At 36.2% G+C, this 16,792-nt stretch overlaps 1 protein-coding gene across 2 annotated transcripts in view; it reads right to left on the bottom strand.

The window, feature by feature from the left end:
• The window catches only part of CSMD1 (CUB and Sushi multiple domains 1), a 1,104,383-nt gene that overhangs the window by 151,820 nt on the left and 935,771 nt on the right, over positions 1-16,792 (bottom strand). For both annotated transcript variants that reach the window (XM_014948981.1, XM_014948982.1), the window contains exons 34-37: positions 15,090-15,293; positions 13,866-13,990; positions 13,161-13,257; positions 5,530-5,634 (exon numbers count right to left, since the gene is read on the bottom strand). In XM_014948981.1, the coding sequence (XP_014804467.1) occupies positions 5,530-5,634; positions 13,161-13,257; positions 13,866-13,990; positions 15,090-15,293 (531 nt within the window). The remainder of the gene's footprint in view (positions 1-5,529; positions 5,635-13,160; positions 13,258-13,865; positions 13,991-15,089; positions 15,294-16,792) is intronic.

Genomic DNA, 16,792 nt, shown 5'->3' with positions numbered 1-16,792 from the left:
TAAATGAGATTTTATGAACAGGCTTGAAACATTACTGTGCACAAATGCAATTGAATTAAACAGACACATTTCTAAACCACACCATTTGGGTAGTTGTTTGCTTTGTTCATTAAGATTAAAAGGAATTCAATCAAATAGTGCGAATATTTATTCTTTCTACTGTTGTACATATTAGAAATGCAACAAAGAACATTTTGATTGCACTTGCTGGTGGCTGTGAAAGTAATTTTATTTACTCTACCACAGTTTGGGGGACAAAAATAGATGCATATGAAGGATTAGTCTAAGTGATTAATTCCGGTCTTTTCTACATTTTCTGTTTAATATTTTAATGTTTTATTTCTTGTCATAGGTTACTGCAACCAGTTCGACACCTTCTGAAATAACAAGAAACATGACCACATAGTGGCTCTCCACAGCCGTTATAGTTATATTATGACCAGAATGAAATTCTTCTAAGGCATTGACCAATTATTTCTTTTGAGTGAGTTTGTGTATCTGACTTAAAAAAAACCCAACAAATAAACAAACCAACCAACCCCCCACGCCTCCACCCCCAAAACCCACAAAGAAACAAAGGGAAAAGCCCATCCAAGTCACCAATTTGACCCCAGCGTACTAATTGAGTACGACCACTCAGTTTGGACAAACAACTCATACCTACATTCTTGATGCCTGACACAAAAGTAAATGACAAAATTATAATCAGTGGAAGACTTGTGTGTTTTTGAAGGCAAAAAGGGGACCATGTGCATTGCCTAGGTTAGACATGAACTTAAGTTTGCAGGAATCTGCTCAGGGAGCAGATTCCCTGTGCCTTCCCATGAAAATAAAGGCACACGTAGAAAGAACCCACAAATGGAGAGGGAAAGAGAAAGACTCTTCTAAAAGGAAGACAAAGGTTTAAGAAGTAAGCCAATACATATTCACTTAGTTACATTATCTTGAAATATTTTGGGTTAAAAAAAGCTGTCATCAGTGGCTGAAGTTTTTATGACGTTCTATGAAGTTACTTTAAAACAGCAATATACAGTGTGGAATATAAGACATGTGACCAAATAATAGCAAACTAAATATATTTTACAGAAATAAAGCTGTTTTCCCTAACATACTGATCTAAAAATGAGCATGCTTATAACATTTACACTGGTGAAAACATATTTTTTAAGTGGAAATTCTCAACCACAACCTGGGCTGCGTCAAAAGAAGTGTGGCCAGCAGGTCAAGGGAGGTGATTCTACTCCTCTACTCTGCTCTCGGGAGACCCTGGAGCTATATTAGAGCAGTTTTACCTACTACTCTAATGTCAAATGTACGCAGAAGATAAGGCTAGATGAAACGCTAGTAGGTCCACTTTGTCTCTTCTACCACTGTTCCAGGACTAACACTCTCTTACCTACTGGGCATTTGCATAGGAAGGGTTTTAGTTCTAGTAATTTATCATTCTTGTTAATTAATGAACAATTAATACACAGAAGCTTTAACTGCACTTCCTGTTCATGTAATATTCCCTATTCATCCTCAAAAGATTTAAAACAAAGCTTAAGCATTTAAAACATTTACTTAAATATTTTCCTTGAAATGTTTTAGGATTAAGCACTAAGCCTCGTTCCCAAATTAAGAGGATTTGCAAAATTGCAAAATTCATGCCTTGTGAAAAGCATTATAGCTTTCTCAATTTCAAAGACAGATAGCTTTTCTCTCTCCAAAATACTTATATCTAAAATAATATTAAAGGATCCTGTATCCTTTGATGCATACATATAATTTCAATTAAGGCTAACTGCTAAATGCTCCTGCACATAGGAGGAGGAAAGAACTCTAAGACTGTATACCATGAAGGATGTCGGTAGCTATGAAATTTGATATTTTGGTTTATTGTTCCAGAAAATAAAACTAAGTCATGATCTCTGTGGATTTCCCTGAAACAGCATGAAAATTCAAAACAACTGAAAATTTTTATTGTTAGTTTTGACTGACAGCAATTGATTGTTCAGGAAACAACTAAATTAACAAAGCCATTCCCCTTCCACGAAAGAGCAGAAACTATATAGAAGTGCATTTGGATTCATAAAAGCACAACTCGAGTACTAAAATAAGCATAGCTGTAAATTAAATACTTCCAATAAAAACATTATTAAATTTTAATCAGGGTCACAGAAGACCCAACAAATCTCTATAGCAAAGTACTTTAAAGAACAACAAAATTATCTAGTTGAAAATGAAAATAAAACTGTGCCCACCAATTTTAGTTCCCTGAGGACTAGCTAAATTTTGGGGTTTTTTTTCAGTTTTCTTCTCTATGAACTTTCTGCCTATCCATAGGTAAAACACCATTAAAGAACTAAACTTCTGCATCTACATGGCTGAAGAGCTATGCGGATTTTAAAAATACATAAATACGTATTAATTCTGGTTTGTTGGCAGGATTATTCTCATTTTTCATTATTATTTCTTTTTATTTCACTTTACAGAACTAAGGGACAGTTGTTCAGCTCATATAAGGTGGCATAATCCTGTTGTTTTTTTAAATTGATCTGTACTGATACTAGCTCTTACTCCTTGACAATATTTCCCAGCAATTTTGTGTCCTCTCTTCCTCTTTCTTATCTAGTGCATCCCCTCAGCTTGCTTTCTGATCAGGAAATGAAAGGGATGTTATATCTGTCATTCATCTTTGAATTCTTTTTTTTCCCCCATAAGTCACTGGATTTCCTTTTGTTGTGACTATATAAAGGAGCTACAACAAAGAGCAGGATGAATGAATGGGGAAGAAGGCCTTTCTTACTGCAGGGTCCAGAATCCTTTGCTTTCGATTCTGCAAAGCAGCTACTGACAACTTACAAAAAGTAAGAGAGAGAAACTTTGTTACCTGCAGTGATTTGAACCCACATTGCTACTCAGAGGAATATCTTTATCACAGAGGTATACAGAGAATTTCAGCAGAGGAGACAAACTCCTAATCTCTCTTCTATAATTCCATTCCATAAACTTCTAAAACATATATTTGAACTAGAACTGAAAACCACGTACACACTTAAGTATCATGCCCAATTGCTTACATCATACATACATCCAAGTCCAGCTCTCTCACCTAAATGAACACTTTAAACATAGGTCTCTGGCCTCACAATACTGATGTATTCTTTATACATCTGATCTTATTGCTCTACTACTTTTTACAAAATGTTTAAAAACCAGCTGAACTTGAATGATTAGCCATTTTTCCTGGTAATGAGAATGCCGATACAAAACCTGCTACAGCTGCTTAGTTGGTCTTATTAAGCAGAACAGCCTTAACAGTAGCTGTTGAGGACCCCCACTATGACTACTCAGACATTCCAATTTCTGCAACAAGATGAAAGAATTGAACTGAGGCCTGCTATACTAGAGCTGAACGTTACAGCTGCAAAGCATGTTATTTATAAAGATTATGAATCCAGTCCCCCTTTTCCTTTGCTTTTATCAAAAGTTCCTCATGTTCTAATATAGCAGTTCATGTTGAATGTTTTTTCCTAGACATCAAACATTTTTGTATTTGCTTTAGTAAGACTACCCCTCAAAAAAAGGGCATTTTTATTCCAAATTTTATATTGACTTCTGAACCAAAGGTATTTATTTTTCCAATGGTGCTTCAAACAGTAGGTGACCGAAAGATCACAGACTTCAGAATTCATACTCAAACACTAGCAATATCTGCATCTTGTTACATGACAAAGTATTTCCTTCTCTGTCTCTCTCTTGATCAAAAAAGGTGACTGCTCAATATAAAACAGTAAAGTCTTGCTGTGGGGATTTGCTTAGTTTCTGTATTCATAGGCACACACAGATGTACTGTACTCCTGGTAGCCCTGCAGAGACCATATAGCCACATAAGAAAGGAAATTATTCTTTCCTGCCAGGCTACGAACAGAATAGTTAACTAAGCTCTGAATGCTGAATGTTGCTACCTTGACCTGTACTGAGTTGTACTTCTGAAAAACCCTGGCATTGAAATATTGGAAGCACTGAAGTCAATAGATGCTGTAACAGAGCACAGTTGTGGGACTGGCAATTAGGAGACAAACAAAAGCATAAATCCAAGTGACCTTGCATGCTCCCAAACACTTTTCACTTGTTAACAGAACACATATTTTCAGGAGTCACAGGGATAATAAAACTGATACAGTAAAAGATAAAAACTGCACTTCAAAATGTTCATTGTGCAGCAACTTTCTAGAGCAAATTTGTACTGCATTCCACTGTATGGAATTAGACTTTCACTGCAGGTTAAGGGGAAAGGCCTGGGGAGGAAAAAAGGCTGATCAGTTTGGGAGGAGGGCTCCCTAGACAAGAAAGACAACATCGTCAAAACAGTAGATTCTAAAAAAAATATCCTGCAGAAGTAATAATCATATTCTTATTCTACATCACCATTAGAATGACTGTATTCCAATAAACTACAACATGCTTGCATATAAATGCTTGAAATAAACAGGAAACTAAATTAAAACATAAGACTATCTTGTGGGTTATATTTAGTTGCAAATACTTGTTATGAACTGAAAATCTAGTCTTTCAATATTCTGTACATATGTATATTTTATATATAAAATATACAAAAAATTAACTCCATTTTCAAGAAAATTTTTGAATGGCCTTTGTAAGAAAATAGAGCATGTTCATATTCTAAAATTAAAGACCGCTAACTCATCATCGCATTATTTTTTTAAAGACTGAAATATTCTTACCAATAACTATTTCCAGTTAAAAGCAACACTATGCAAGCCTGTGTGCTGGAATTACCATTATCCTATAGTATTTAAAGTTTTTGAGAGAGATAATAATACAAACATGGATTTTTGAACAAAATATGATTATGTGAAATAATCCATTGATGTTTATAACATCAAACTTCTGTATTTCAGAACCCAAATGCTCACAAAACATATAAAAAGTTGATATATAGCATAATTTGCTATTTAGTGTCTTAGGTTATTCTGCTCATACCACCAGTGATTTTCGAAGATAACCGTAGTGTTTTCTAGTAGCTCTGGGATTATAAAGGGCTTTTTTTTTTTTTTTGCAATTACAGTGATTTCTTGAGAAAAGAATTTGAAAGAAAGGAAAGAACAGCAAGGATTAAACACGCGCACACATAAATAGGGAAAAAAAAAAGTGCTATCTGTTCTGGCTTTATCTATTTCCAAGCAGTGAAACTAAATCTTACTATTTTTGTTACCTAAATTTCATAACTAAACTGAAATAAGTAGAAAAAGAACCCAACCATAATTAAACCCCATGTTTTAAAAATGTTGTTCTGAATTGCCAGGTGGATTTGTTATATGCTACTAATTTGTGAAAGCTGGTTTTCAGCAATGTCAAATTACATTTCATTTAAAACTTCAGTTTAGTAGATATCACTTGTATCAGGTTCACGCCAAGTTAAAAAAAAAAAGCAAACACAACAACAAAAAGACAAAAGCAAAAAACAAGAACAATTTACATTCACTTTTTCCTGAGAAAGTCTCAAAAAGTAAGCAGTCTTACTTTTGTATTCCAGGTGAAAACCAGCTGCTGCCACACTAATGTCGGAGTGAAAATGCAGGTAAAGCTGATTGGAGGTGCTATTCAACAGCGCTGGCACAGTTGTACCTGGAAAAACAGAAGTTATGGAATAAACTCTAGCATGCTGATATATTCGAGTTTTATACTGAAAAGACATAACCGATTGAATCAGACAGGTTCATTTTCTTCTTACTATGTGCATAGAAATCCCAAACATTCTGCTATGTTCTGCCTTGTTTTCTCTTGATGTTGCAAGAAAATTTTGATTAGAAGTCATGATACTAAGAGGCTATGTAAGTACAATTAAGCAAGATCACCTCATATTCAGATGAAACTTTATTGACTTGGATAAAAAAAAAAAAGGAATAAACAGAAAAAAATCACATAAGTAAAGGATTTGATTATGAGAACAAGCTCAACTGCCACTTGACTTCTTTCCCCGTGTATCAAAAACCTGCTGTGCAGAACAGAGCAGTCCAAATTTTTTCTCTCTGTCCACTCCACACTTTCTTCCTGCAATAATATTCCAACCACTCACCCTAATTCTGAAGGTACGACAGGATATGAAAAAGCAGGTGCAACACATTAAAAAAAAAAAAAAAGGAAAAAAAAAAGAAAGAAAAAAGATATACTAGCTTTATCTAATTCAAATAACAATTAAAACATGTTCCACATCCTTCAGTATACACTCCACAACAGGCTTATCACTAACCCTGGACACATTCTTTGCCAGTTGCATTGCTAAGTCTGACGCGTTTTCTTTGCTACCACATGATCTCAAAGGTCCCTTCCCACCATGAAGATTCTCTGATTCTGTCATTCCATGACCACTATGGAACTCACATTCCACAGTCTAAAGCTGCAGCATCTACTGAAGCTAAAAATTACATCATTTTCTAGGATTACCCTCAAAGCTAATAAACTTCAATGGTGGTTGCATAAGATATATTTTCATTTCCTGTGGGGCATTTGCTGTTTCTATAGTAACTGTGAGCAGCCTAGGTATGAGCTTGAAACTCGGGCTTAAAAAGAAATGCTGGAAAGAATTATCTATATAAGTCTACCCTCTAAACTAGGAAATGGTAAATACTTTTAAATCTAAAACTGTATTAAGCACCATCTTGATATACATGGTGTGGAGCTAAAAGATGACAAGTTGGCTTTTAAGGAAGGTTTTAGTGTCTGACGTGGAAGCTCCAAGTACAGAAATTCAGAGACAATACAGAGCATTCACATTGCACAATACTTACCATGGAATAGAGAAAACAGTGAAACATCTCCCTGGAGGGAGGACTTTTTGCAGTATCCATAACAGAATTTGGAATACATTTAAGGATGTTTAAGGTGTCTGCTCCCTAAGAATGAGGATGCTGACTCAGAATGATTATACTCTTCATTGAAGAAAATTGTTCGTCTGGCAGTTCTGTTTGTAAGATCTTTGTAAGACCTGGTAACATTTAACACCAGTCTTTTGCTTCCTTAGAGGGTGGTATTTCATGAGAAATTATATCCTATTGTACTGTGAGAAATAAATGAGGCTGGAGTTTTTAATTCTTATAATTTACAGATTCAATTGCATAATTCAGGCTGACAGACTGTCACAAGTGGGGTCCTCCAGGGATTGATACTGGTCCCCACATTGTTTCAACATCTTCATAACGTATCTGGATGGCAAGATCAAAAGCACCCTCACCGAGTTTCCTGATGCCACAAAACTGGGTGGTGAGGTTGACATGTCAGCCATGTTGCAGAGGGACCTGGACAGGCTGAAAGAGTGGACTAGGAAGAACATTATGAAGTTTAACAAAGACAAGTGCAAAGTCCTGCACCTGGGTTGGAATAATCAAAAAGCTCACTAAAGGCTACAACCTGCATGGGTGTGGAGCAGCCTTGCTGAAAAGGACACGGGGATCCTAGTGGTCAGCATGTCAGCAGTGCACTGCTGCAGCAATGAAGGCAAATAGGTTCCTGGGCAGCATCCTGAGGGGCGTGACTAGCAGACACTACTTGTCAGGCCACCTGAAGTACTGTGTTGAGTTCTGGTCCCCACAATTAAAGAAAAACGCAGACAGACTGGAGAAGGTTCAAAGGAGGGCCATGAAAATGACCAAAGGGCTGGAGAACCTGCCCTGTGGAAAGGATGAAGGAGTTAGGTCTCTTCTTGGAGGACAGAAGGCTCTGAGGGGGACCTCATCACAGAATTCCAGTACATAAGGAGCAGCTACAAAGAGGACAGAGGCTCTCTCTTCACAGGGAGCCACATGGAGAAGACAAAGCACAACAGGTCCAAATTGTACTGGGAGAGGTTTCATCTCAACATTAGAAAGAATTTTTTTACAGTGAGAACAATCAATCTCTGGAACAACCTCCCCAGAGACAGGGTAGAGTCCCTATCACTGGAGCTCATCTAGGCCAACATCTGCTTCTTCTGTGATATATGAAGTATGGAAGATACATTTTAGTGTGGTGACCAGATGTAGCGTCCACAGTGTCTTAGTGTTTGGACTTCCTTTATCGTCAATAGAGAGAAATGGTACTGAAAGGGCAGGAGCAGATTTCATTAATAATAGCTTAGGTGTAGATATCTCCATGGTAAACATCTAACACTCATATAGATGGCTATCATGTTAGGATACTGGAATCAGATTGACTTCTTAACCTTTTGATTGAGAATCTGTAATCTGGAAAAAAAGAGAACTCGCCTAGGAGGCAGTAAGTGAGCGTTTGTATTCCTAACCACACATTACAATGGAATGAAGGCAAGTTTTCTATTTAAACTAATGTTTAACTATGATATTATTGTAGCAAAATTATGTCCACTATCTTTTTCAAGTGTTAGCAATGGCAATCAAGAGCAATGTATCTCATTCCAGAGGGGAACACTACACTGCATATGTGAAAGGGTGCCTAAATATCTAAGAAATTTCTAGACTGACAATGGAGATCAATTGTCATTTGAGGCATTTCTTGGGTTAGCACAAACATAAGCATGGATCACATTCTTACCTAATTTCTTTCTAAATTTATCTACAATCATAAGAGTAGATTCTCCAGATGTCAACCTCAAAGACTATGGTATTTGTATACTCTATCTGAATATGTCTATACACATATTTAAGTACATATACATATGTAAAAGAATGCCAGGTGTTAGCTGCATTTCCAATTTTAGATGGAGCTGTAGCTATATATAGTCTCTTTTTTCTTTTTAGTTTGAATATACCACGGTCAACTGAAGCAAAAGTCCCAAACTAGCAATTCTAAAATACTGATACTTTCTTGGCTGGTTTCCACTTTCTTGTTCATTTCTGTGTATTAAGTAAAATGAATTTTTGACTTAAGTTCAGACTTAATACGCTCAAAAAAAAAGCAATGTGTTGGTCAAGGATATCCTCTCCCTCAGCTACTGGATCTATTACCTTCACTAAGGAGTCGAAGGCAGACTTCACTTTGGCATACTGATGAAAGCCTTTCTGTCCTTTCATCCAAGGAATTTCCACTGTCTCATAATTCCATTTTGTGATGCAATTGGCAGCACATTATATTTACAAATAATCATGGGATGCCTGACAGTTATCCAAGTTTTATAAGACTTTTTACATTTTTGGTTTAATGGACAGGTTTCATGTAGGAACTGCCATTACTGAGCTATAAGAACAGAGAATCTAAATTCAGTTGAGAAGTTTGTAGTCTTACAATAAATGCAGGCTTTAGAAGAGAAAAATATTCTTGGAAGGAAGATATTGGATTGAGGAATTGGAAAATATGAGTTTACAGCTGTTAAGGACAAGCATAGAAGATCAGACACTTGGTAAATTTAACACACATATAACCTCATCATGATTTAATGAAACTTGCTTTTTTCTTTAAGATCATATTTTAAAATAAATTCACCTCCTTTTCAAAAGCAGGATGGCTACTGAAAAACAGGGAACTTAAATCACTTTTCCAAATGAAAAATGAAGTATAGTTCCTCTGCAGGAGAAAAATCAATTCCAGTTATGGCTTTTCTTTTTGTTTTCTTTTTTTTTTTTTTTTTTTTTTACTTCTGAATATAGCAGGTAAAATCTATCCTGTTTGTAAAAACTGTGACCTTCCCAACTGGGAGAATTAAGAGTCTATCTGTGCAAACAGACCCTTAGTTTTATTCAAATATTGCTGATACAACTTTATTATGTAAACCTGGAAACATGTCTACTCATCATAAAATTGGTCAGTAATACTATGAAAAGAATTAACTCACTCTCCCATTAATGAGCCTGTTTCATTCAAGCATTTGGTATGGCAACTAAGCTTCATTCATTAATCAAAAAATCTGCTATACTTATATATATTCTGTAGATGGTACAGCGACAGTTTTAAAAGACTGAGTATTTTGATGGTTGTCTTTTAAAGACAATGTTAATTTTATTTCCTCATGAGCACTACTTTGATGAACCAGTAATACTGATGGCAAAAATAATTTGTAGTTTTCCAATTACTCTGAATGTCTCTCAACGCTGTCTAGTATCTGGAAAACTTGGTCTTAAAAAGAATCAGTTTGGCCACCAAAAGGCATCACTTGTTAGTATTTGGCACAGGAAACCAACAGGTTCACTAGTCTATTGTCACTGTCCCCTGTCACTCCCGGCACCCCAGCCCTAAGGAGCTGCCAGCCCCTGCTGTGCCCTGACTCAAGGGAATAGTATAGGTATCTATCTTTGTAAAAAAAATTCCTTAAGAAGTAGGCTCCAGTGAATTCACCTTTCCAAATCAACTCTGTCACACAGTTTAGCAGCACAGGTGAGCAAGTTCTTAGTAATTACCTGTACATCTGTGCATCCTGAATGCTTATTTAGAAGACAGATGAATTCACGGAGAATGAATCAGAAGACAATAGCATTGTACAAGATTTAGTAAGAGAGAAATGATACCTTCTCAATTTTACCACCTATGAAAATATGCCTGGAAGTCAGTTTCAATGTCACATCACTTGTTCAGTTTTGAGAACAGCAGATTTCATGTTATGTTTAAATATTCTCCACTAGGCCTTTCCCATACACAAAATAATTCTTCATTTTGTCTCACATTAATTATACAAAAGAGATAAATCCACAATAAAGCTGTGCTAGTCTATCTCCAGTGAAATATTTCTAGTACAGAAAAAAAAAAAAAAGGCTTTTTCAGTTTACCCGGAAATCGGCAAGGCTTTTAAGCTAAAGCATGGTGACACACTTTTAGTATAGAATATGAAAGTGGTCCGAGTCTTGAGTATTGTTAAATGGAATATTGTTAAATGGATCATTTCATCAGTTATTTATCCAACGGATCCAATATATTTGCCACTTTTTTCACCTGTCAGAAGTTGATTACATTTCACAATTTCTTCCTTATTGTCAACTTAATATACAGCATGGTTACGAACACTTAATATAAAATGTTATAGCCTTTTGTATTGGGTCTAGCTACATTTCTTCATAGTAACTAGCATTGCGCTGTGTTTTGGTTTTGTGTTGATAACACAGGGATGTTTCTGTTATTGCTGAGCGGTGCCTACACAGTGTCAAGGGATTCTCTGTTTCTCACCCTGTCCCACCAGCGAGTAGACTGGGGGTAGGTAAGAAGTTGGGAAGGGCCAGGGCTGGAACAGCTGACCTCAACTGGCTGAAGGGATATCCCTTACCATATGATGTCGTGTTCAGCAATAAAAGCTGGGGGACAAAAGAGAAAGGGGGGGACGTTGGCAGTTATGGCATTTATCTTCCCAAGCAATCTTTACATGTGGTGGAGCCCTGCTTTCCTGGAAATGGCTGAACACCTACCTACTGATGGGAAGTAGTGAATGAATTCTTTGTTTTTCTTTGCTTGCGTGTGGAGCTTTTGCTTTACTTATTATATTTCAACCCATGAGTTGTTTCATTTTTACCCTTCCGATTCTTTCCCCAATCCCACTGTGTGAGAGTGAGCAAACAGCTCGGTGGGGCTGAGCTGAATACTGGGGTTAACCCACAACAAATTTTAATACGTAAATTTTGAGGTGCAACTGCAAATTACTTAGTTCAATATCCAAACAAATACCATGGGGTTAATTTTCTTCATTGATCATACATTTACTTATGTATAATCCATCTTATGTCTATACTTTAAAGTTCATAAAGACACCAGAGAGGCAAAATTCCACAAAACGTGTTAGTTACACTGTCCTGGTTTGAGGTAAAACAGAACTAATTTTCTATTCAGTAGTTTTATTTTTTCAGCTAGGCCTCTTCGGACTAACTAAACTCTGAAATTAACAGCATATTGTTCAGAAACTGTTCACTCTCACAGTGATAAGACCTGATTATACCAAGGAATGGTGTGCAGAGAGGCCCTTGCTTATACTTATTGCTATAACAACCAAGGTCAGGCAAATTTGTTATTTGCCTCGTTGGAGGGTCAGAAGTGGAAAAGCGTAGAGGGGTCCCACCTGTGGGGAGGAACGGACAGGACAGGTGACCCAAAACTGACCAACAGGGTATTCCATCCCATCCGCATCATGCTCAGTATAAAAGCTGAGGGATCAAAGGGTCAACTCTTCTTCCTTCAATGGCCGACATCCAAGGAGGACCCTGTCTGCTCATCTGCCTTTGATCCCGATCCAAGCGTTCCTGGCTCCAGATCTGGAATCTGGCTCCTGTCCATCACCAAGTCCGGCCTGGGACTTTCCCCTGCGCCGGCCGGTGACGTGATCGTCATCCTGGGAGCTTGATACGGTTTTGTATATACTGTATACATTTGTATTTTATTTTATTTTTTTCATCTTTTTTTTTTTCTTTTTTCATTATTTATTTATATTTTATTAAAGTAATTTAGTCTTTTTCTAAACTCATAGGGTTTTTTTTATCCCCCTCTTCCTCTCCTCTCTTTTCCTTAGTGGGGGGAGGGGCCATCTGTCGTTCTGGTTGGTCAATTCGGTCAAAACCACGACATACACCAAAATCACATCTTGCTTGTGATAGAGTTCATGCATCTGAGATATTATTCGTGATTTAATCTTATATGAGATAACTCTTTCTCTTGGTTCAGTTTATAAAACACGCTCTTTCTATAAAAAATATCTTATAAAAAAGAGTAAAACTATATATGTCTGATGTACATGTGAAACAACAAATTACATGGTCTGTTATATCCCAATTGTAGTAATTTGTTTTATTCTCCAATGTTTAGTGAGTTTGGATGAATACTGAATGCTTCATCTTTCTTCTGAGAAAGGAAGGCTAAAAAGAATAAACTAAGTCAAAGCTATCAAAGGAAGATCCTTGAATGTCAGTAGTAATTTTTATCACTATATCTCATCTATGGGAGAGGTAGGTAAGATAAGAGATAATTTTTTTTTGCAAGCATTGTCATCTAAATCCCACTAATCAAAGCTAAACACTTCAGTATCATATTTTCTTCTGAAAATCGCTCTTTGAGTTTGAATATTGACATGTTTGCAGTGCCTGAAATCTCACCAAAATGAGAACATTTCATAATGAAATTACAAACGATGCAACACAAATATAGTCCTTGTCTATATGCATGAGGAAACAAAGACATGTTCTCTCCCACACCCATTTATAGAACTGTATGTTTAAATTGTGGCATATCCTCACCTGAAAAGCTCCCAAGACGCGGTGCTGTCATATCTCCACCATCATATATTTCAAGAGAGTCCCAATTATGTTCAGTGGCAAAGCTGACGACTTGGATCTGTAAAACACAGAACTTTTTAAATCAACTAGCCATATATATTTTAAAATGTTCTAGAAACAATAAAACAAAAAGAGAACACTCTCCAAAGAAAATATAAGCAGATCCAAACAAAAACACTCGAGTAAAAAATAAGTAAATAAAACATTAATGTTCACTTTATAAGTTGTCTTAACTTTTAGAAAATGTGACACTAGATAAGCAAGAAGGGTCTTGCACATATGTTCCATGATTCTAAATAATTAGTGAATGTGTTATTGAGCAGGTAAGACAGTTGCAGACCTCTCAAGAGCCTCAGTGTTATCCCAGAAGATAGAAAGGGGTGGCATTTGCATACCAGATTGAAGGATCGGGACCTCCTTTCAGTATTCTACAGTTAGAAGAGAAAGCTGCTTGTTCAGCATTTCTCATTCATACCCCCATGTGAAAAAAAAGTAACAGAATAAAACTAACCAAAGAAAAATACTGAGAAAAAGCAAAGCACAAATATTTCAAGTACCCCCCAAAATGATTGCTATTTTCTGAAACTTCTGGAGAAATAAACAATTACTTTTTAAACTGAACCAGAAAGTACTTAATATTCCATGCTTGACAGAATATAGACTTGCCTGAATACCTGATCCCTCAGTCACTATGATTTTCCACACACAATTCAAGCTGTTACCATAAGGTTCAGGGTAACCTGGTGAAAGAATAGTACCTCTCCGCTCAGTGAAATTCCCACTGCATGGCACTGAAAGAAAGTATTATCATGAATTATTACAAAACTTAAAACACTTCAGAGAACAAAGTAAGAATAATTTTACTAAGCTAATTATAATAGCTTTCTGTTGTAGCATAAATACATAGATGTGAAGCAACGATCCGAACTTGGAAAGCAAGTCTATCAAGCATAAGATACAATCTGCATGAATAAATAATTCAGAAGTGAACTTCATTTTAAGTGTGTGCAGCCTAGAGCAGTCTAGCAGCACAGCCTAATCATGTCTTACCTGGGAGTAACAACAAACTGTAAAGACATTACATGAAACACAATCATGATTGACAGAAATCACGTGAATTTACTCACAGTGTAATATGGTTCCAATATTAGATCTAGCTGGTAAAGCAGTGTGGTACATGAAATATTTTCACTGTATATGCAATTGCTTCTTTAAAGGTTCAAGAAAACAGAACTAAGCTAAACAAAAAAAAAAAACCCAACAGAATACATAGAAAACAGGACACCTATGTTTATTTTTAGAACACTCTAATTAGTTACAGAGTAAATTTCTACAAGTAGCAATGACTTTTGGATATAAATCCAAGCAGGGAGAGAAGAAAACCTTTCAACATTTACCAAAAAAAGTGCTAAACATTATCCCACTGAAGGTCTATTGACAGACTGAATAAAATTAGCTATACTTAACAATACTATCATTATTCAATGTGCACTATGCTTCTACTTGAAAAAAAAGAAATCATCATTCCTTATGTGACAGAAATATGCAACAAGTACTGCATAATAAAACAGGTAAAGACATATCTGGAGAATTATATTCTATCCTGTATTTCAAGCTGTAGATGAGTCATGAAATGATGAATGTTCAAGAAAATGTGCATCACACTTGTTCATATAATCTAAGTCATTATATGAAACACTATACTGCCTACCAGCCAGCTGGTATTCAATTACTTTCTGATATGGAAAACTGCTCTTTTAAATTGGGCATGACTGATATTAATCACAGGAGAGTGAATGTATGTGTTAAATACTATTTTCTGAAACAGTTCCTGAATTCTGATTCAGAGACACGTGTGACAGACCAGACGAGTTGGATGCAATTGCTTACCCACACAGCTTGGTACCGTGTCATTCCACTGGGCTAAGGCATTAGGGACAGACTGACAGCGGATGGCTTTGGAGCCTTGCAGCAGGTAGCCAGGACTACACTCAAATCGAACCACAGAGCCTGCTGAAAACTCCGAGCCGATTCTCCTCCCATACCTAGGCTCTGGAACTGAGCTGCACTGAGTATCGCTTGTGCGTGGAACAGCTGCATACAGAGAGAAAGAAAAAAAGAGAAAAAAAATGCCGTAAGTCCAAATTGCCTGCCTGTTGGCCTTGTAATACACAAAGACACAGAATGGCACAGAAAAAGAAAAAAAGTGTGTTTAGACTTTATGCCTGGCAGATTTTCAAACATGATGTTTCTGGCTTACTAGCCTATTTTAAGAATAGTGTAAACAAAATCACGGTTAGATTTAATTTTATTTTACATCCTTACATATAATTTTCTTTACTGGCATGTAACAGTGAAGAGCAATATTCCCATCTATTCAGATGCACACCTGTACACACCCCCCCCCACACTTGTTCAGCTATTCTGGTCACTAAGTAAAAGACAAGGTGTGTGGAGCCTATATATACTTGTTTACATATTGGTAGCTTGATGCTTTTCTTATTTCTTATACTGTCATTTGCTCTATTCAGAATCATACTTATTTAAGTGCAGTAGTCTTAAGTACAGGTAAGTGCTCTTGAAGCTAACATTTGTTGACAAGTTGGATACAGAACACTAATTGAAATCAATCCTATAAAATCTAGCATGAAATATGCAACACATTTTAGCTGAACATTGGAAGTTCTCAATCATGATTACAGCAAAACTATGTTCTACCCGTTTTCTGTACTGCTACAGAGAATAACAGTTAAGTTTATGCAAGTATCATTGAAAGCAGAGAAAAGCTTTTTCAAAGAAGATTTAGAAATAATTGGTACTAGTAATAACAGTACAATACATGCTCCTTTTATCAATATACAGTAGGTTGATTTGTCAGACATGGTCATACAGATACAGAAACACATATTTTCTTCTAAAACAGTAGGTTAGATGGTTGTAGAAGATTTTAGCCTTGAAAACTTAATGAAGTTATAAAATGCATCCAAGACTGAGAAAAAAAAAAAATTAAATGAGGGGTCAACTCACATACTCCTGGAACAATATAGCAAAACAAAAGCAAATACAGTTTTCAAGGTTTTAAAATACTTAAATATGTTATATAGTTTAAACAAACCACTTCCCTTTCTCTAAATTTCAGTACATTCAGTAAATAAACTTAAAAAAAAGTTTATTTACCTGCCTTTGTTTATATAAATAGGATTTTGTGATAAAGTTTTCAACAGGACCTCAGAAACAGCCAGCTGTTCCGTGAAACACTTTCATGCATGCAGTTCTAACCATGGCAGGAAAATGTTCTGCATTTGTGGGTGGATGATGAAGAAACCATAGCTCAAGAACTACACACAGTCACAGTTCTTCCTGACTATAACCTGCAGATCAGATACAGTCTGCCAGGTCAATTCAACTGACCCAACCTACTCTTTTTTGTTCACTTTTATTGGGACTAGTAGCCTTTTCTCTACCAAATGGTCTACTATACAAGCACTGTTTTATTCAAACCTTTTTTTTATTATAGAATGACTTTACAACTGACTACAGCTTACACATCTAGCTATGCCTAGAACTACAGCTTCTGCCACAGGATTAGGCAT

Source organism: Calidris pugnax, unplaced genomic scaffold (assembly GCF_001431845.1).
Source record: "Calidris pugnax isolate Ruff unplaced genomic scaffold, ASM143184v1 scaffold141, whole genome shotgun sequence".
In the NCBI taxonomy this organism is placed as follows: Eukaryota; Metazoa; Chordata; class Aves; order Charadriiformes; family Scolopacidae; genus Calidris; species Calidris pugnax.
The sequence above is the reverse complement of the archived record's forward strand: the minus strand, read 5'-3'. Positions and strand labels throughout refer to the sequence as shown.